Here is a 21,737-nt window from a genome sequence, read left to right on the forward strand (position 1 = left end):
CCAGGCATCCCGCCGCGAGGGGCCGTAGTGGAGATTAAGCAAGCTATTGCCCAGAGTCGCAGAGTGTGACCCCATGAGTCGAGTAGGCACCGGAGCGAGAATTGTCGAGTCCGTGGAATTTTTGAGCCCGAGACCCGCTGAGGCGGGGAATCGAACCCTGGTCCACGGCTGATCTCAGCTTCCGGGTCTGCCGCCTCTAACCACTGAGCCACGCTTCTCCACTAATGGGGCAGTTGTGGCACTCTGGTGCCCGCAGAGGGTCAGGCGCGGCGTGTGGGGCAAAGCGGAGGGGGCTCTTGTGTTCCTCCACCCCCTCCGCTGTGAGATGGAGCTTCCCCGGGTGCCGGGCCTCGATGGCAGGGGCTTGTTCCTGGCAGCCAATGGCTGCGCGGCTTGGCCATCACGTGACACAGGCCTAGGAAGGCTTCAGGCCTAGTGCGGCCTGGTGGACTCGATGCGGCGGCCCACTCCTGGCATACGGGGGCCGCCGAGGGGTGTGGAATGACGGCGCTGGCTCCGCTGGGGCCGCAGGACACAGCGCAAGGGCAGGCAGCAGTGTCGGCGGCCGGAAGCGCCTCGGGGGTGTCGAGAGTGTGGCGCCGGAGCCGCGATCCTGAGGAGATCTCCTCAGGCGCCTCAGAGGGCCCAAATCCAGCGCTTGACGCCGAGCCAAGTGAGCGCTTGAAGGGGGCGCTAAGGCGCTCCTCGGGGGGGACCCAGCGCCGAGGGGATTTCACAGTGCTACGGGGCAGGGTCAGTCAACGCTCCCACGGGGCAATCCAGCGCTCGTTGCAGGCAGGGCAAAGAAGGCACCCTCTACAGCTCATGACAGGGCAGGCAGTCTCAGATACAGCGCTGGACAGGGGAGCAGGATATAGCGCTTTTCACACACTTCAGCAGGGACTGCAGGCAGGTTGGGAAGAAGAGCAAGTCAGTCAGGGGGAGACAGGCAGGGCAAGAGGGGCCCAGATGAAGGCAGGGAGTGCGCAGGGCAGCACAGTCCAGTACCTGGTCAATCCCCCAGTAGTCTCTGGTCGCAGGCAAGTAGTCTCTTGGCGCTTGGATGGTTCTGCGCCCTTAGGTGTTGGTTTCTTGAAGATGAGAGGGGGGGGTTGAGTTGGAGGTTGGATAAGTTTCCTCAGGCCACTGATGATGGACCCTGGGGTTCCCTACCGCTGGGCCAGATCAGGGGGCTAGTCTAGGATACCTCACTCAACTTAAGAGGCAGCACCTAAATCCTGTCACTCCCAGTGGCATAAGTTCCTGACTAGGCCCTCCCGCCTAAATCTCCTGCGTGGGTTCCCCAGGTCAGTGATGCCCCAACTGACTAAAAAAAGTTCCCTCCCTTACTTAAGTATGCCCAGGTCAGGTGACCACTCTCTAAGGCAGCAAAAATAAGCTCTGCCTTTCTTCTGGAAGGTTCCAGGAGCTTCCCCACTCTACCTATGGACAGGGATGGCAGGCTGGCATTGCAACAATGTATGGGGACCCAGCCAGCTCCTGGCAACTAGGGTGCTACACTAAAAGACCACGCTGCAGTAGCAGGGGCCAGTGGCAGCCATGTTTGTAGTAGAGAGCACTTGCACCCTAACATGGATTAGCCATGAAAAGGTGCCCGAAGACCTAAGGGCCAACAAAAAGAAGGTGGGGAAAATGATGCATGGGTGAAAAAAATAGGGAAAGACCACCCTAGGGCTGACAGGTCTAACAATGCCCCTCTGCTACTGGCATGGGGAATGATCTATAGTGCGCTCATTCATGAAATGGCTGTGTGTCACCCAACATATGCCCTCATCAAAGTTAAAGTCACAGACACTTTAATTAGAGTAGGACGTAGCAAAGTTTACTTCAGGAGAACATATTGTGGAGCAGGGTAACACAATAACACTTAACGTTTATCTCTGCACATTATTTATGAACAACTTAATACCAGCATCTAAAAATTGCAAGTACACACATTTCCTATTTACATCAGGCAGGCAGGCTGGCAGGCAGAGATCCAAGGGCCTGACCAACTTGCATTACTCAAAATGAAGAGAAAGGTTATTAAATATTAAGGCAACATTCACAGGAATGACACATTCAGTCGTATAACGCAGACACCAGGGATTCCTTTAGCACATTATCTTTGCTGGGGCACCCCAGGACAATTTGGTCGTGCCCCAAAAAACATCATGGCACCGCAGGTAGGGCTACTAACAGCTCAGTTCACCCTCTAATCAACCTCTACCCACAGAACCCCTTATGAAGAGGGGTTTGATAATACACTCAAGGACACTCTAGCCCATTGCTAAGCCTCAAAGGAGAAAACTGGTTACCTAGGGGCAGCTCAGCCTTTTAAATCAATTTGACCTGCTGACCCACGCACATAAGGCTCTACAGAACCCAGGACCCACCTACATTAACCACCGTCTAAACTTCCACTAACAGTCGAGAAGACTACGCTCCTCCTCCCTGTCTCTTGCCCATACTCCCTAAATTTACTGAAGCAGAAGTGGAGAACGCTCCTTCTCCCACAGAAAAAATCTGGAACAGCCCCCTAATGCAATTCTGGACCATCACCTCACTTAAGGAATTCTGAAGGGCCCTGAAGACCTGGCTGTTCGAATGAGCTGCAGGAGCACCTGGATACCCTATTTGGTGATTAGTCGTGATCTATAAATCCTAATTGATTGATTGATTGAATTTGCCTACCCTCAGAGTCTCTTTCTAATGACCACTTCTAGCCAAGTGCCCTCCCCAGTTTCAATTCTATGAGGAGCAAAGAATTCTAGGAAATGCCCAGAGAGAGGGGGTAATAGCCCAGCCAAAGCCTAATGGGGTAGGCACAGTCCTGGGCACACATGATGAGGATATTTACAATGTTGACTTCAGTCTTAAAGCGTTCTATAAATGCAGTGGTCGACACCAGTATGAGTTCGAAAAGTTTTTTTATATTGCAGCAACGACTTTGTTGATCAAAACAAAACCAGCCGACGTGTTTCGTCACCAGGTAAGGTCCTGTGACTCATCAGGGCTGGGAAGGATACAAAACACAGGGTGAGTAGGAAAAGGGGAAAACATAGGGTAACCTAGTCGTTGACATGAACAGGGGATGGTGAGGAAGGGATCACCCTCGGTGTATCTAAAACAAGAAAAGGAGAAAAACACTGCGCAACACGTATGGTGAATGGTGACTCTTGTGAATGTGCCGCTCGCATGAGTCAGAACCCATGACGAATGCGTGGAAAAACATGGTATGACAGTGACTCTTGCGTGTGTGCCGCTCTCATGAACTGGTAGCCATGATAAGAAACGCAGGAAAACATGTTATATGTGCTGATATGGCATAAAAAACAAGTGCGAGCAGTAGTGGTGCCAGAGATTATCCCAGTGAACGAAAGGAAAAAGTATACAATAGCAGCGGAAGGAAACGGTACCATACATAGTGGGCAAGGTGCACCAACATACATTTAGCCGTTAAAAGGCCTAGAATAGAGAGGAACGGTCATACTGCAGGTAGTGAACTAGCTACGGTAGATTGAGAGACCCTAAGTGGAAAAAGTCGGAAACTGCGCAGACAAGGAAAACGTGACCTACTAAGAGCGCTGGGTCAGTGGCTTAATGCGAGGTAGAGAGCCGGTTACCTGTATTGCGAGTGGATAAGAAGTTGAGCAGGCCCCTGTTTGGAAGAGATGCGAGAGGACAGGGTCAGTCTACGGGAGAAGCAACCACAGTAATGGTCTTCCTGAAATGGAGTGGATGAATTTAAGGCAATGCTCACCATAAAGCCAGTGATAATTCCAACCCAGCGTTGAATTGGTAACGCGGGCATTTGGGCAATGCCCGAGGGGCCGCTGTCCGAGTTCCTGCCAAGGGCTGCTTTTTTTTAGCAGTCTGGGGGCTGATTTGGGCCCAGTGGGTGTCTGAGTGGCCCTTCTATAGGCAGATGGGCGCTCGTTACCTCCTGTTTAGCAACAGGCAGAGGTATCACTCCCTTTATCTCGCTGGCCGGCCCATTAATGTGTGCACATACTGAGCGGGGGCAGGGGGCCTGAGTAGAAGTGGCCTCACTTGTTTCCAGGTGTATTCCAGCAGTGTAAACTAACGTGTGCATTTTTTTTACCCCCGCTTTTTTTTTATAAGATTACGCCGAAGCAGTCATTTGAGGAAAGGCATTATGCAAATGTGGGCCAATTCTTTTTCAATCCCAATCCAACCCTGTTCCAACCTGGTTGGGGGCGTGTGGAAGACTGAAAGTGCTGTGAATATAGGCACTGGAAAGCGTGCCGCGTTGAGAGTGAGGTGCTTGTTGATGGTTGCGGCCGCTGTGGGCGAATACAAGGGGTTCAGTTATGCCTGATATTTCACTGAGTCGGAGTGGGCATGCACAGAAAAAACACCTACCAGGCTAGGATTGAGTCGTGTGGTGCGACCAGAGAGACAGGCCGGGGCGGGTGCACCGAGGCTGCGGAATGGAAGATAATGCTGTTGGGAATTAAAACGAAAGTTGGAGCCAGACGCAAACGGAAAGCCGACTGAAGTCAACATTGTAAATATCCTCATCACTTGTGCCCAGAACTGTGCCTACTTTACAGTGTGAATCCGGTGATTTACACATTCTCGGGGGTTATCAGGTTATTCCCCCGACCTGGCAGCACCGTACCGACACAGGTCCATAGATAGTACACGCAATAGCCCGAGCGCCATTCTTCCTGACTTAACTAAAAAAAACACTCCTAACCTTCAATGCCCAATGGGGTGGCCATCTGCCCTGAACAGTGGATCGACTAATAACACCCCTCCGCTACTAGCAGGAGCTTGATCTAGGACTTATCGGGTATCGAAACTGCAAAAATTCATGAGTTCAAAATTTGTGAATGATCACATCTATTTCTGTTGTTTGATCTTTGGAAGTGTAAGTCCCCTTTGCATTACTTCCCTTTGGCCTCTACATAACCCTGACGATTTTGCATATTTAAATAGGGTGATTTAGCTATTCCATCCCTCCATCCATCTACCTTCTTGCACAAGTGTAAGTTGAACACATAAATCGCAAGTTCTAAATAAAGGGGTCAATGCACAAAAGCACAAAAGCATTTATGAGTACGGGAGGTAGTACTGCAGGAGTATTCTTTTACATAGTCTTACATGCCTTTGCTAATTAGCCCGAAGGTCCAAGTCCCTCTTAGTAAAAAATGCAAAGATGGCATAGAGCTTTCTACTTGTACTAAGTACGTATGAATATCCCCGGAATGTTCTTATTTTAGTTCTTATTTAGATGTCTTAGGGTTAAGACGCAAAAGGCATATGAGAGCATGTAAAAGAGTACTACAGGAGTATTATTATACATACTCCAAAGAATGTTACTATACATACTCCAAAACATATTTGCGTACAGGCACTCTATAGTTCACATTTCTACAAGACTTACCTTTTTTTCCCCTTTGTGAATGCAATTTAGATATGCATACGCTATGCTTTTCAGGAGAGCATACATTTGTCAGAAGCAAATGTTGCCTTTTGTTAATCATGTAAACATGAACATTTTATGCATGGGCGCAGGATCAACTTGCCCTCGATAAATCTCGCGACATAAAATTGTGAATCATGGCAGCAGAAAACTGAAAAGCAAGTTAGTGGCTATATGGTTCATTTTATTTTCATTTCACCATTGGAAGAGCATGAGATTTTATATTCATTGCCTTGACTCGATGAAAGTTATGGGCGGCCAAATGAAAGCTTTATGTCTGGATTAATCCATGTTAAATGGATTGGCTTTGCACCGCTCCAACAAGTTAATGATGTTTTTCTTTCTTTCACACCCCAATGTTGTGGTTAGAAACTGGAATGACTACAAACACGGCTTTGGAGATTACACCTCCGGAAGAGGTGAATTCTGGCTTGGAAATGACAACCTTCACTTTCTAACTTCACAAGGTAAGGCTGACGCTGTCAGACGGAATACTAATACGTTTTATGCACGAAAACAAAAAAAGCCTATTTGTTGAGGACCGAGCTGTTTTAAGGCCGAGAATTACATAACAACACCCCAGTCCAGAGGGGAATGAGGCTGGATGATATAAAACAGACCGACGTCAGATCATTCCTTACCCAGGGCCTGATTCGCACAGGTAAACGTACAGTTTTGTGTAAGTTTACAATTTTTTGCAATTCACAAAAACAATTTTGCGAGTAGTATCTCTACGTCTGTGATGTCTCCACACTCGGGGCAGAGACTCCGCACATAAAAGATAGGCAGTAGTGAAGATACTACTCATCAACTTGCTTTGTGAATTGCAAAATATAGTGAACTTCCACAAAAGTGTAAGTTTATCAGGTACTCAGTGTTTTTAGAAAGAAGCTCTGAATCTGTTCCTTACAGCTCCTGTAGTTGGCTGGCCCACAGTAGGCAGGCTGACACTTTATGGCCGGATTACCAATTACAAGTACAATGCGGTAATTGACATTACACATTTTTCAGTATTGCCTTTTTAATTAATTTATTTCACATTACCTGTAATTCCAAATTTAAAAGTACTCGTGCAACTGCTTGCTCGTTTCTGCCCCATTCTTAATATTTTTGCAGTAAGAAGAGTAAAGAGCTCCAAGGCTTTTTATACTGCTAATTATTATCAATAACAATAATAACAATAACATTATTATTAATCTGGATAAAAGAATGCGGTTAGAGGCAGACATCCAGACTCTCAGTATGCATGTCTTTGCCTTCACAGGCCCGTGGAGATGTCAACTGCTGGACAGTACCTGATCCTGTGACATTTAAAGATTATGCATTTAGGGCCATATGTATCATTCCATTCGGCGTTTGTGATCGCAATTGGGCTTAATGGTAATATATATAATATATATATAATAATAATATATAATAATCCACATTTTTATAGCGCACAATCACCCGTTAGGGTCTCTAGGCGCTGGGGGCCGTCGGGAAGATTAAGCAAGCTATTGCCCAGAGTCGCATGGTGCTGGGCTAACCTGCCGCCGGAGCCGGGGATCGAACCGTGATCCCCAGATTCCAGCGTCAGTCGCCCTGGCCGCGGCGCCACACCTCTGTATTAAAGAAAAACTGCCTCGCAAAATAAGGAATCGCAAAATTTGCGATTCCCTATTTTGCGATTGCATTTAAGGAATCGTAAATTGCGATTCCTTAAATGCAATGTAAGAGGCACAGAAAAAGTCCAATTTGGCCTTAAAGAATCGCAAATTACTTGAAGTTGGTGGTAATTTGCGATTTTTTTGAAAAATGCTCTTTTTTGCATTTTTCCAAGTGCCATGTGGCGCACATACATGCCCTGAGGGCATGTATGTGCGCCACATGTGCACACATGCACATGTGCACACATGCACATTTCAAGGGTACAACAGGGTGTCCTTTTGACACCCTGGCACCCTTGAAATTGCACTCTCAATTTGCAATTCTCTAATTGAGAATCGCAAATTGAGAATGTCTTCCGATTCATTCCTATGGGCCTATGGGCCTCTAGGCCCACAGGAATGAATGGGGAGGTATTCCTTAATTAAGGAATATGTAGGATTTGTGAAATTATTTGCAAATCCTACATACATAGCGCTTTGCGATTCTCAAATAGCGATTCACAAATAATCACTATTTGAGAATCGCAAAAGAACATTGTGATGTATATGGCCCTTAGCTCGGTAATTGTCTGAGGACTGGACAACATTTTGTATACAATTAAATAAACATAGTCTCATGCATATTCATTTGCAGTACATGCATGTTCATTTGTTGTATATGGCTTCTGTAGGAAAATACATCTTTCTTTGTGGGCCCACCACTTTTTTATGATTGGCTGTTGAGGCATAGTTGGCTCTGGTCACCGGGAGGCCACTAAACATGTCCCAGTGCATGTGCTCTGATCCCTAAAACAGGGTAAATAATTGGCTAGCCCAATTGTCAAATCTGGGTTTTAGGTAAGTCTACGGCAATATGACTCCAAATGTGCACCAGTGAAATAAAAGTCAGGTGTCATTATTGGACTCCTGCTCAGATGTGAACCACCCACAAGTGACTCCAAAGCACCCCCTTGGGGCGGCTCAGTGCTTCTGGAAGCAGATGTAAGCACACGGAATAGGAAGCACATGAGAAAGTGACCCCGACTGGGACATGTTTAACAAGTCATTTTTACGTTACGTATGTCTCCTGTAAGTAGTACTTTTGATACCTTTGATTTCCACGAGGCGCGGGTGCTTGATGTGGAATAGACAGACATGTCACATATATGTAACAAGAATCAAAAGCGCTCTGTAATGCATTAGGCTGCCTGTTTTAAATGTAAAAGTAACATTTCCAGGGGCGTAACACAGGTCCGTGCAGCACCTCCAGGGCAGGGCCCCTCAACCCGTCAGGGTGCTTTCAAACACTTCATGGGGGCCCCCATTAAGCCCAAAGTCTACTAGATATTGGAGATAGGAGAGTCCCTATCACTCACTGCATGGGAACCCCAATATTTTGCATCAGGTCACTGAACATCTCCCTAAGTGTGCCGAAGAATCGCATTTCCCCAGAGCAGATGAAAGGTGTGAAGTGGCTCCCATCAGGACCGGACTGGGAAGTGAAAGCAGCCCAGGCAAATTTTGCCAGACCAGCCCCCGCCCGGCGCGTTGCGAGCGAGAACAGCGAGCGAGCCCGAACACTATGAGGGGGATTTGGGGGGTACTCTCCCCTGAAAATTTTGGAAAAAGACTGACCAAAATGGTGCATTTTACAGCACATTTTTCATTCAATATTTAATTGTATCAACTTTCAAAGCACAGTAAATAGTAGATGATGACCTTAAAGAGCACCAGGTTACCCACCCAGTCATATGTGTACCCATAGACATTCTTACAGAGAGCACCAAAAATAGACCCGAGTAGTGAATCAGAGAGAAGAAAGTAAAAGTGAGACCAGCCCCCATATATTGTGTAGCGAGCAAGCGCAGTGAGCAACCACTATTAGGGGGAGATTGGGGGGTTTTCTCACCCCAAGAAAATTTTGAAGACAAAAAGGCCAAAACAATGCATTTTGCAACACATTTTTCATTACATATTAAATTGTATTAACTTTTAAAGCATAGTAAATGATTATCTTATGGAGCACCAAGATACCCAGTCATTAATCACAGACATTCCTACAGAGAACACTAAAAAATGAAATGTTGAACAGTGTGGTGGTAGATCATTTAAGCAAATTTTCAGAGCAGAACTAGTGCACTCAATGCTGGTCAAGGAAGTAATACCAAAATCCGAAAAGATGTCAATCACTCATGGCATTCCACTAAAGGTCTAAACAAGTAATGGACCACCTTTCCAAGGATAAGAAATGGCAGCAAATTTCTACTCCCTAGCTGTGAGACACAGGAGAATAACACTGAGGAGGCCCCAAGTAAACGAAGAGGTAGAAAGGTTCATGCAGACTCTAAACAAGGTGATCCGGATTGCAGAGTTAGACAATGACCAGACACATTGGACTATATACAAATTCTAATGAGACTATTGTAACATCCTACATGCCAACATATAGACAGCTCCAGCTACCATGCATGGAGAGTGACAGAAATGAGAGATTGTCCCAAGCCACTTGTCATGAGTTACTCCTGTTGAGACCTCAGAAGCCATCCGAGATAGCAGTACAGAAAAACAGTGAAGCTGCAAGCCAATGCAGGTACGCAAAGACCTGCACACTGAACATGGGAGACCTTGTGTTTCTGCTGCACACCAATCAAAGTGGAGGGAAGTTCAAACCACATTTTGAACCCCAACCATGGTATGTTTCAGGATCAAAGGTACCAAAGTAACGGCAACTCAAGGGGATGCCAATATACTTGCAGTATCTCCCACATCAAAAGAATCTCAGTACAAGCAGAACAGCAGCGTTTGCCTGCCACTATGCATAGAGAAATAACACCACAGTAGCTAGACAAGAAGGCTGAGGCCTATGTTTCCTTCCTGCTCTCGAGCTGAGAAAAGAGTAGAGGCAGAGGGATTGAGAGAAACAGGGTTGATGAGAGAGGGGTTAGAGATGAGGAAAAGAAAAAGACAATTTAGGGAATGGGACTGGAGGGATCGTAACAAGGAGGTAGTAAAGGCTGGAAACAAAGAGGGAGTCAGAGGAGAATGTGAGATAACTGTAGGGGGGGTGGCATGAGAGAGTGAAAAGCAAAGGAACCAGGAGGGTGGAATAAACAGAGTGAGAAATTAGGGATTAAATAGAAGAATGATGGGAGGGGGAGAATGAAAATAAAATGGAAAAGTATAGAGAAGAGGTGATATACAAAGGTGGAAGGAAGTTGGAAGAAGGTGAGACAGTCTGGGAGAAAAGGGAAGAGAAGGTTGGCGAGATGAGAGGACAGACAAGGAGCTGGAAACAGAGACCTGGAAAGGAGAGAGACAAGAGTAAAGGAAGTGTAATGACTAAATGGCAGTAATTTTGCAATTCGAGTGACAGAAAGAGCAAGTATTGAGGGACAGAAAGCGAAAGTAAACTCAAGAGACAGGGTTGTAACATAAACAGATTTTGTTTTTTAAACGTGGAGCCAGAGTTACAAAACTCAACTTTTCCTTCCCTGCTCACCACAGATTGCTGCAATCTCTGCCACACAGACTCTGCTGGGCAATACAAGGGTCGGATATGTCTTTCAGTCTGTGTGCTCAAACACGTTTATTGCTAATGTCTACAAAATGTTCGAGTGCCACTGGTTAATGCTTTGATAAGCTTTACAATACACAAATCCATGACCTCTGGCACCTTATCTATGCCCTTCACATACATGAGGTATATAGTTAGAAGGGGGTGTGCTTGAAGAGAGATATGCTCAGGATGTGCCTCTCGAAGGCCCAGGCTGAAGTGAAATGCCCCCCATGCCTCACTCTGTGATAAGAGCCCAGGGCGGGTGTGGGAGGGTTTTGGGGAGGCCTGGAACTTCTCACTCACTTCACATCTTACTACAGGTTATGTAGAACACTTTCATACAGCTAGGCAATGCTTAGCTATCCACAGTGCGGCAGCTGCAGTGACTGTAATGGGTCTATGAAATTACAGATTTTTTTTTCTGCTGAAGTCCATTTTCCTTACTCGCACTGGGGATCAGGGCACTGTTGCTACGTCACAGCAGAGGGGCAGGCCGGACGGGAAATTCAGAAGCCGATGCCTCCAAGGACTGGCACAAAGTTGTCACGTGCTTAACAGGTAGTAGGGTCGGGCACAGCACAGCTGAACACAGTAAGCAGGACCGTTATGCAATACAGACATTTTTTTAATCATGATGATTTTCACGGACACGCTGACAAGCATCATGATTAAAATGTTTGATTTATCATTCACCACGCCGGCCCGGCAGGCCTGCACGCCGGCCCGCGCAGTGCACAACCTGATTGTGCCCAGCCCATGATAAATGATCCTGATGATCATGCCACATTGCCACCCCCCACCCCGAGTGGACCGGTCGGACGGGACGAACACACGACAGACCTGAGTGACAGACAAGACACTCACCTGCAGGTGGCAGTCTGGCAGAGGAGAGCATAACTAGCGTGGGCGCAATTTTAATTGCGTGAGCCTCGCCTTCAATACTCTTGACACAATTGGTCACCAGGCAGCCCTAGCCCCACCCTAAAGACCGCGCGCGCAGACGCAGAGACATCTGCAAGCCTATCATGCCAGTTGTTCTTTTTCCCCTGCAGTAATTCGGGCCGTGACTCCGTGAGTCAGTGACCTGACCTTACAGTAAGGTCACTGACTCACGGAGTCAAGGCCGGAAAATCACCACCAGCAAAACCGGACCCCTCTTATAAAACCGGTCCCCACCCCATCCAGCCTACCGGGGGATTGCCCGGTGCCCGGCATCACCAGTCTGGGCCTGGCTCCCATCAAAGAAGAAACGAACTTCAGGGGCAGCTGACTTGCTGGAAGATCTCTGGCAGAAAGAAGAACATATCGGGTGTCATGAAACCCTGGCCAACTGAAGCGTCCTGCCTAGTTCAGCTCTGGAATTATGACTTCCAGGAAAAAGTCCAAGGGGGTTAGTTAGATCATGGCAGACAGTCCTCCAGACTGAGGGGTGTAGGAAGCTGGCTCTGTACATACTATACCAAAGTGAGGTATAGTGCGCACAGAGTCCAGTGAACCCCAAAGGTAGGCAGAGGTAAAGTTAGATAGCACCTTACTCTCTATTTGTGGTAGTGTGGTCGAGCAGTAAGGCTCTATCAGAGGACAGTGTTGCGCATTTGTTGTACACACTCAATCAGCAAATAATTTCACACACTCAAAGGCTGAACTTTAGACCAATTGTTTTTGTATACAAATATTCTTTTAGTTATATTTTATTTTCTAGAACTAAGCAAGCCCGGCACAGGTAAGCAATACATACTTTACAGTAGTAATGCAGCTTGTAAATAGTTTGAATTGCAGTTGTAAATGTACTTTGATTTGATAACAGTAGAGTTACTGATAATGCAATGCTTTTCAGAATGCAGTGCTTATACTTTGTGTGAGATTTTTAGTAAAATTACATGTAAGTTACTTTTGAGATTATTTTTCTTACACAGTGTAGTATACCTGGATACTACACTGGGACATTTCCTGTCAACAGTTAATCAAAATCGTTTTTGTTAGTACATTTTTAAAGAATTTCTTTAGGTTTTCAAACTCAACACTTAGAAACTTTTCCAAGAAAAATAGTCACTGTTATCTTATGGAGGAAAATAGTGTTATCGGTTTTAGGGTAAGTATTCTGTCGTGAGAGTTGACGTTCTGCGGTTAAACTCAGGGGTCCCCCAGGGTCAGGGATGCTGAGTGCTGAGGCCCGATGTTATCCAATGGGGGATAGGGTGCCTCTGGTTGGTGGCTTCTGACGAGCTGGCCACTTGGTTGTGGGAACAAAGCTCCTGGACTTTAGCTCAGGGCAAATGGGGAAACAAAGTAGCACTAATGGTGCACCCTCAGCGGCACTAGGGCGGCCGGGTACAGGGTTCTATTTCGACGTCGGGCGTCCTGTTGGTTGCAATGGGGAACCTCCGATTTGCAAAGACACTGCAGGCTCGGGGACGAAGGTCTTCTGGGTGAGACCACCACTTTTAATGGTAAGTTGGGATCTTGGGAGTTGGTTAGGCACCATCAGTTTGGCCACCCAAGGCCGTGGGGCGTCTGGTGCAGGGGTGCCTTTTAGGGTCCGATCTTCTTACCAGCTCCTGATCGTGGTTGGGGGGACCTTCCAGATTTAGGCTGCAGGTGTTGGCTGGAGGTTTGAGACAGGTCAGAGGTTGCCGGATCTCGGGTCAAGATTGTCATGGAGACCTCCTTGTGGTGTTTGCCCACTGGAGCTCGTGCCGTGGACGGTGGGTGCAGAGTGGTGCAGATTTGCGGTTGCCGGCCGGAGCCAGAGGTTGGAGATGAACAAATCCAGTGTTCACGGGAGACACAGTCTGTGTGGTTGAAGGCAGGCAGGTCCCACAGGGTTTCTGAGGTTGATGGCTGCATGACAAACCGGGATTTTGCAGGAGCTGGTTCGCGGTGGAGACAGGACAGTAAGGCTGGGGCCAAGTCAGTGGGCGTCTTCCTCTTGTTAAGTTCGGCACAGCTGTTCGGTCCTTCTTCTTCTTTTCTTATAGTTTCTTCTGGTCTGAGGAAGCAAGGTTCAGGGGTCCTCCTAAATACTAAATTATGGGGCACTACAGGTACAGGTAGGTAAAAGGTTGGACCAATGGGTACCTTCCCCGGGGTGGGTACACCCCCTATTATGAGTTGTGCTTCACCTCGCCTCTCCCACAGGAGGGGTAGAGTTGGCAGAGGTAGACACGGCTTTCTTCCTCACTTGTTTTGCCCGCTAGTTCTCCCGCCCAAAGTGGGGCTCAGAACCAGTGGGGACCAGTTGCTGAAAGCAGCAAGTGACCTGGGGAAGCTCACAAAGGCGGCAAGCCTTTGAAGCTTCCCCTTTGTGGTCCCTGCCCATCCTGGGTAAGGAGGCCTAGCACCTCGTACCAGGATGTGCATTATTTCCGGCCCCCGAGAGCAGCAGGCTCTCGACCCAAAGGCCCAGAAACATGTCTGGTGGTGGCAGCTGGACACTTGCCAGGACACTAGTGATAGGTTCATTTTTAGGGGGCATCTCTAAGATGCCCTCTGTGTGCATTTTTCATTACATCCCACACTGGAATCAGTGTGGTTTTACTGTGCTGAGAATTTTGATGCCAAACTTCTCAGCACCATGTACTCTTAATGGCAGTACTGCACTTACAATGTCTAAGAATGGACTTAGACACTGTAGGGGTACAGGGCTCATGCACCTGCACCCTCACCGCTGGTATAATGCATCCAGCTAGAGGGATAACTGATCTATGCCAGGGCAGTGGGGTGTAGGCATGGCACACAGGGATGTGTGTCATGTTGAATTTTCACTTTGTTCTGCACCAAGACACGCAGCCTGCAAAAGCAGTGTGTGTGTGTAAAGGTACAGTGCCTCTAAGGGTGGCACAATAAAAGTGCTGCAGCCCTTAGATGTCTTCCCTGGTCACAGTGCCCTGGGTATCTACCGTACCATTTAACAGGGGCTGACCTGTGGCCAGAGATGGCAATTGGGTTTAGGCTTCAATGCAGTTTTAGGGAAAGAACATAGGCCCTTGGTACCTGGTTAGCAGGAGTCCAGGGCACACTCAGTCAAAGCACATCTGCAATTCAGCAAAAAGTGGGGGCAACTATTCGGAAAGAGGGCACTTTCTCACAAGGGGTCAGCTGACACTCCTGCTTCTGCCTTCCAAGAGTAGGGTGGTCTTTTGTATTGTGAGATCCCCAGCTGACCGTCAGGAATCAGTTTGAAGAAAGTGTTTACGCCAGTGTGGCAGAAGCACATTAATCCAAACTGAATGCTGGGAGGGTGGTATACCAAGTTGTTAGGCCACTGCAGCATTGTTATTCTACTAAGTCCTAAAGGAGGGATTTGTTTCTCAAACAGCAAAAAACGATAACCCTGGCAAGTAGGATGCTTCCTCCTTGCTCATAGTGGCCATTGTTGATTTTTTCCCTGCACAGATCTGCCATTCCTGGCATTGTGGATCTGGACATGGCTAGTCTACCACCTCAGTAAGAAGGGCATAGCCTCCAGTGTTCCAAATACAGTAGTCCTGCAGCAGATAGGCCTGTGCTGGCAGAACTGGTGGGTTCCGCCACCAGACAATCAAAAGTACCTCCACCACCAAGCCCCTCATTTTGAGTGATCCTTAAATAAATTCTGTTACTCCTACCGCCCAGATTTACTGTGGCTCCCAGTAAATTTGTACGGTGGGAAACAACAGGGATTATGACAGGACTCACCCTCTACCAAGCTCTAAATAAGCCTCTGAGTCCCAGCATGTAAGAAGCCACTGGGAAAAGGCCTTAGGGTGATCTCAGTGATGAAGCGACTTCAGTGGGTACAATTGCAAGACAGTGCCAGATTTAATTGAGGGCGACCTGATGCAATGACTCCCTCTGGTTAGGCTTATGTGTCTAGAATTTCCTGGTGGGTGTCTGGTCTGCAGAAGACAAGAAAAATCATTGAAATTGCTAGCATATAGCATTTTATTGTAATGTAAATGCACTGGCCACTGGAATTATGCGATTCTGCGGCCATGGTTATTCTCTCATAGTTATGGATTTTTCACATTTGCACATAATCCATCATCTGCTACATGATATGTAGATTTTAACAAAAAATTGCTTCTAGCTCTAACAGATCAACAGTTACCAAAAAGTTGCTAAAAATGTGCCAGCATGTTTGAGCGTAGTGGAAGGCTCTTTGCAGAAGTTAACTGGTTAACTGGTCATTTTTCATTTGCCTATATCTGTATTTGGTTGTTAAACTGGTACTAGAGAGGTGAAATATTTGTCCAGACAGTAGTACCATGTATATAAATGTGAAAATAATAAAGAAATACTATAGAAATATGTGTAGCATCATTTGCATTTTCTTACTGCACAATTTAGTCAACTTTGCTGCATAATTTGGTGCTCCCCTGATGCTTAATTCCAGTTGCTCTGGTCATAATCCAGGCAGCAAGTGTGGGTGGAAGGGGAAGTCAGAGAGAATATGAGTAGCGGCTGATGTGGAGAAGTGGTGTGGTGATCAGGTGAGTGATGATGGGTTGGGCAGAGGTGTGGGGGCAGGTCCATAGTGATTGAGGTGTGGACAGAGGTGTGACAGTGAGGTGGTGACTGGGTGTGGGTCAGGTTGGAAAATACCAACATGGAGACAGGTGTGTGGCAGTCAGGCAAATGGCACAGAAGTGTGTGTATGTGGTGAAAGGTGCGCTGACTGAAGTGGACCAAACAGATCATGAACGAGGTGAGGCAGGGCTGTGGCAGTCAGGTGGGGAGTGATAGGTGGGTCAGAGGTGCGTATGGGAGCAGGTGGATCAATACTGAGGTGGGGCATTGGAGTCGGAACAGGTGAGTAGTGAAAGGTGAGATAGGAGAGTACTGTGCAGATGGTGGGTTGTTAGAATTGGCATCTTTTGGCGTCTTTCCCATGAGTTTTTGTTTTCCAACCTCCCGTTTTTTTACTCTGTTTTTGCTGGCGTAGCTTTTCTGCACATTTTAGCAATGCTGATTAGTGGTAAAGTGCAAGTGCTCCTGTAGTAGATTGTGTTATGGATTGGTGTTTCCATGACTGGATATTTGATTTATGTGTGATCCCTAGTAAAATGTACTGTGTGTGCCAGGGCCTGTAGATCAAATGCTGTTGGTGAGGCTGCAGCGCTGGATGGTGCCTCCCACCCAAACAGCCCGTAAATGTGACTCTGACCTGCCTGTGCACAGTCTGGTACTGCCATGTCGACTTCCCTAACCTTCCCCTTTCTTACATGTCAGCCACCCCTATGGTAGGCCCAAGGTACCCCTGTGGGCAGGGTGCAATGTATGTGAAAGATAGGACATGCCCTGGTGTGTGTGGCATGTCCTGATAGTGAATTACTGCCAATTTTGTTTTTCACTATTTCAAGACTGCCTGTTCACCATCGGACAGAATAGGAAGTTTGTTTATAACATCTTATAAACATAGCTGGCTCTGGGAACTAGGTAGGAAAATACATTTTAGTATGCCTGAACTCAGAATCTAAAGATGCATCTTTTAGTGAAGGTTATTTTTACATTCTGTGTTTGAAAATACCACTTTTAGAAAGTAGGTATTTTCTTGCTCAGTCATCCTGTGTGCCTCTGCTGGAATGTGGATTGCCTGTCTGGGTTTTGGATGACAGAAGGCTGGGGAGCAGAAGTGGCTCCAGATAGTCAAGGTGGGTCAGGGAAGGGCTGAATAGACCTGGGCTGCAATTGGGGAAGGGGGAGGAGATTTCCTTACACCTCAAAGGGCCTGTCTGCCTCTGACAATGCCGTCTCCACCTCCTGCCAGGAAGTCACACCAGAGAAGGCAGACTGGTTCTGCCTGGGAACAGACACTCTCTGCCTAAGAGATCAAAGGATTTTGGGATATAAATATTGGGGCCCAGACCCCTGAAATGTAGAACTTTTTTGGATCAAGAAGACTGCCAAGAAGAAGAGTTGGAGAAGCTTTGAGGAGGGACTACCACTTTGCTGTGTGGTTTGCTGTGTTGGCCTGCAGTGGCTGCTTCTGTCTTGGGCAGTGAAGGGACTGGACTGAACTTTCTGCAATTGACTTTTGTGAGTTTCTCCAAGGTCTTGAGGTAGAGCTTGCCCCCTGTTCAAGAAGTCTCAGGAACAGCAAAGACTTCACACTCTTCTGCCCTCAGCAATGGGGACTATGAGTTTTCTGCTGCAACAGAGGAAAAAGCAGCCCGACGCCGTCTACGACGCCGCTGCTGACTCTGAGTCCTGAAGGCCCCGCGGAGGACATGGCCGTACTGCGACCTTAGTCTCACCGACGACGCCTGCTGATGCCACCGAGCCGCTGCTCGTACCGCGACCTGTGGCCACTGCACTCCGCCATGCCTTGCTTCACGATGATGCCATGTTATCCCCGACGACACAGCTCCACGCCGAAATCTATGCTGCTGCTTGCATCATGGTTCGAGGGCACTGCTCATAAAGTTACACGATGCACCTCCCTCATCCCGCACCATAGCCTTGGCTTACCTATGCTGGTGCCATCGACTCCAGTTCGTCAGCCAACGACAGCGCTTCAGTAACGACGACGACGCTGCTTTCACCGTGACCTGCCAGCACCGCGACGAGCACCGCAATCACTTCGCACCGCGACCCTGGTCTCACCGATGACGCCATCAGGCGCAGCCACCGAGCAGCTGCACGCACTGCGACCTGAGGACACCTCACACTACACTGCTGCACTTCGCACCGCAGCATTCGACCCTTGCCGACGCCAGCACTCCTAACTTCATCAGAGAGGAGTTCAATCTGCAACGCGTGCGACTTCAAGGGCCCTTACGACTCCTGCACCGACCTCCGGATCTGACGCCTGCGGATGCCGTGCTTTCGGAAGCTCACCGAGAGGTCGCCAACTCCCTGCATTTCTTAAAAGGTACTGTTTGCGGGTCTTCCCGACACCGCAGCTGGCCCGCAATGCTGCGGTCAGCCAGAACTGTTTGGATGTCTTTGTTCACGACGCTGCGATAGCCCCGGATGGAGCTATCAACATCGAGGAACTGTTTTTCAAGCATATTTTGATAACTGAAGATTTTTAAGTACTGTATTGTGGATTTTTATTGCTTTTGGTCTTGGCTTAAGTATATAAAAATATTGGATGTTTTTCTAAACTGGTGCGGTGTCCTTTTGTAGTGCTTACACTGTATTACTGTTGGTTATGTGCAAATGCTTTAAACACTGCCTCTAAGATAATCCTGACTGCTCATGCCAAGCTATCAAGGGGGTGAGCAGGGGTTATGTAACTCCCTTATCCTTACTAGAGTGGTGGTTTCTGCCCGACTTTGGCACATGCCCACGCTGACCAAAAATCCAATTTCTAACAGTGGTAAATAAAGTAGGCCTATAGGAGCATGTAGGTAGTTAGGAACAGTTAGGGTCAGTCGTATGGAGGTAGTTGGATAATAAATTGATGTAAGGAACAAAACGAAACCAGAGAGGATGAATTCGATTTCTTTAATGTTGACACACTTCCGGGGGTGTCAACCTCCGCCCGGTCAGCATTCCAGCCTCCAGAGGCACCTATTTAGGTGCATACTGAAGCGCACGCGCAGCGGACCTTACTGCCGGGACGCTTTCAGAGCTTCGGTAGTGCGTTGGCTCGCCCGCATTTTTGCTTTGCCAGCATTTTAAATCTTTTAAACATTTGACTAGTTGGGGTTTTAATCGGGGTTTATTTCCATATTTGCATTTTAAACTTTGTGGCATTCGAAATTGAACATTTGTTTTATACTTACTTGCCTTTGTCTTAATTGCATTATGCTCTGGTCTTCCCTGGTCCGCCGCGAAGTCAGCAGATTGTTGCGGAGGGAAGACCACAAGCTTGATTCACTTCCGGGGGCGTTAACCTCTACCCGGTCAGCATTCCAGCCTCCAGAGGCACCAATTTAGGTGCATACTGGAGCGCACGTGCAGCGGAACTTACTGCCGGGGCGCTTTCAGAGCTACGGTAGTGTGTTGGCTCTCCCGCATTTTTGCTTCGCCAGCATTTTTTAATCTTTTAAACATTTGACTAGTTGGGGTTTTAATCAGGGTTTATTTCCATATTTGCATTTTAAACTTTGTGTCAGTGGAAATTGAACATTTGTTTTATACTTACTTGCCTTTGTCTTAATTGCATTGTGCTCTGGTCTTCCCTGGTTCGCCGCGAAGTCAGCAGATTGTTGCGGAGGGAAGACCACAAGCTTGACTCACTTCCGGGGGCGTTAACCTCTGCCCGATCAGCATTCCAGCCTCCAGAGGCACCTATTTAGGTGCATACTGGAGCGCACGCGCAGCGGACCTTACTACCGGGACGCTTTCAGAGCTACGGTAGTACATTGGCTCGCCCGCATTTTTGCTTTGCCAGCATTTTAAATCTTTTAAACATTTGATTAGCTGGGGTTTTAATTGGGGTTTATTTCCATATTTGCATTTTAAACTTTGTGGCATTCGAAATTGAACATTTGTTTTATACTTACTTGCCTCTGTCTTAATTGCATTGTGATCTGGTCTTCCCCGGTCCGCCGCGGCGTCAGCCGATTGTTGCGGAGGGACACAAGCTTGACTCACTTCCGGGGGCGTTAACCTCTGCCCGATCAGCATTCCAGCCTCCCGAGGCGGTGAACACCCTAAATATCGATTCCAAAATATAGACTGCCCAAAATATCGAATCAAAAATATAGACAGCCAAGAATATCGAATTACTAAAATATAGACCACCCAGAATATCGAATTTAGGGTATGAAATATCGAATTCCATTATATCCAATTTAAAATATCGAGTTCCATAATATCGAATTTTTTTTGTGTTATGTATGGTAGTGTATGTATTAAAATTATGTATTAATTTTGTAATGTATGTTTAATTTTTTTAAGTAATGAATGTTATGTAATTTAATTTTTGCATAATTTAATTCTGTAGCGGGTTGTGGGTTTATAGGGGAATAGGGTGGGAAGTAATTTAATTATATTAAATTAAATATTATTTTGTATTTATATGTATTGATAATTGATTTATAATTAATTTTTCATTGGTAATTAATTTGTATTCATTGGTAATTAATTTTTATTAGTTGGTAAATAATTTTTATTAATTGATTAATTGATAATTATGTTAACTATATTTATTTGGAGCGGGTTGTAGGCTTATAGGGGAATAGGGTGGGAAGTGATTTAATTGTAATAAAGTTAAAAATTATTTTTATTTATATGTATTGATAATTAATTGATAATTAATTATTAATTGGTAATTCATTTTTATTAATTAGTAAATACTTTTTTAATTGGAAATTATTTTTTAATAATTAGTAATTACTTTTTTTAATTGGTAATTACTTTTTATTAATGGGTAATTATTTTTAATTATTTTTTTTATTTACTGTTGCACTCACTGGAGTGGGAATAGTAATTTTTACCCTTACGCTATCCAACGTTTTCCCTACTGTTGCACTCACGGGAGTGGGAATATACATTTTTACCCTCCCGCTATCCAACGCTTTCCCTACTGTTGCACTCTCTGGAGTGGGAATAATAATTTTTACCCCCACCTCTATCCCACGCTTTCCCTACTGTTGCACTCTTTGGAGTGGGAATAGTTATTTTTACCCCTACGCTATCCAACGTTTTCCCTACTGTTGCACTCACTGGAGTGGGAATAGTAATTTTTACCCCTACGCTATCCAACGCTTCCACTACTGTTGCACTCTTTGGAGTGGGAATAGCAATTTTTACCGCATTCACTTCGCACCGCGACCCTGGTCTCACCGATGACGCCATCAGGCGCCGCCACGAGCAGTTGCACACACTGCGACCTGAGGGCACCTCACACTACACTGCTGCACTTCGCACCGCAGCACTCGCGCTTGCAGACGCCAGCACTCCTGACTTCATCAGAGAGGAGTTCGATCTGCAACAGTGTGCAAAATCCTTCCTTACATTCCTAGAAAGGTTAGGAAAACTGTTCTAACTTCACTAAGCCTAACTAAGGTGGACTACTGCAATGCCTTGTACATCAATGTGCAGTCCAAGCAACTTAGAAGACTGCAATTAGCTGAGAATGCTAGATTGGTCTTGGATGTGCCTAAATACCAATCCATTAGAGTGGGAATTAAAGATCTGCATTGGCTTCCGGTTGGCCAACAGGTGAAGT

General features: G+C 46.6%; 1 protein-coding gene and 1 long non-coding RNA gene across 3 annotated transcripts in view; one reads left to right on the forward strand and one right to left on the reverse strand.

Moving 5' to 3' along the window:
- Positions 1–21,737, forward strand: part of FGL1 (fibrinogen like 1) — a 340,864-nt gene that overhangs the window by 232,100 nt on the left and 87,027 nt on the right. For both annotated transcript variants that reach the window (XM_078678112.1, XM_078678111.1), the window contains one exon: positions 5,822–5,919. In XM_078678112.1, the coding sequence (XP_078534238.1) occupies positions 5,822–5,919 (98 nt within the window). The remainder of the gene's footprint in view (positions 1–5,821; positions 5,920–21,737) is intronic.
- LOC144821277 (uncharacterized) overlaps positions 1–21,737 on the reverse strand; it is a 386,922-nt gene that overhangs the window by 35,613 nt on the left and 329,572 nt on the right. The gene's annotated exons all lie outside the window — the stretch shown is intronic.

The sequence above is a fragment of the Lissotriton helveticus genome, chromosome 2_2 (assembly GCF_964261635.1).
Source record: "Lissotriton helveticus chromosome 2_2, aLisHel1.1, whole genome shotgun sequence".
Taxonomy (NCBI): Eukaryota; Metazoa; Chordata; class Amphibia; order Caudata; family Salamandridae; genus Lissotriton; species Lissotriton helveticus.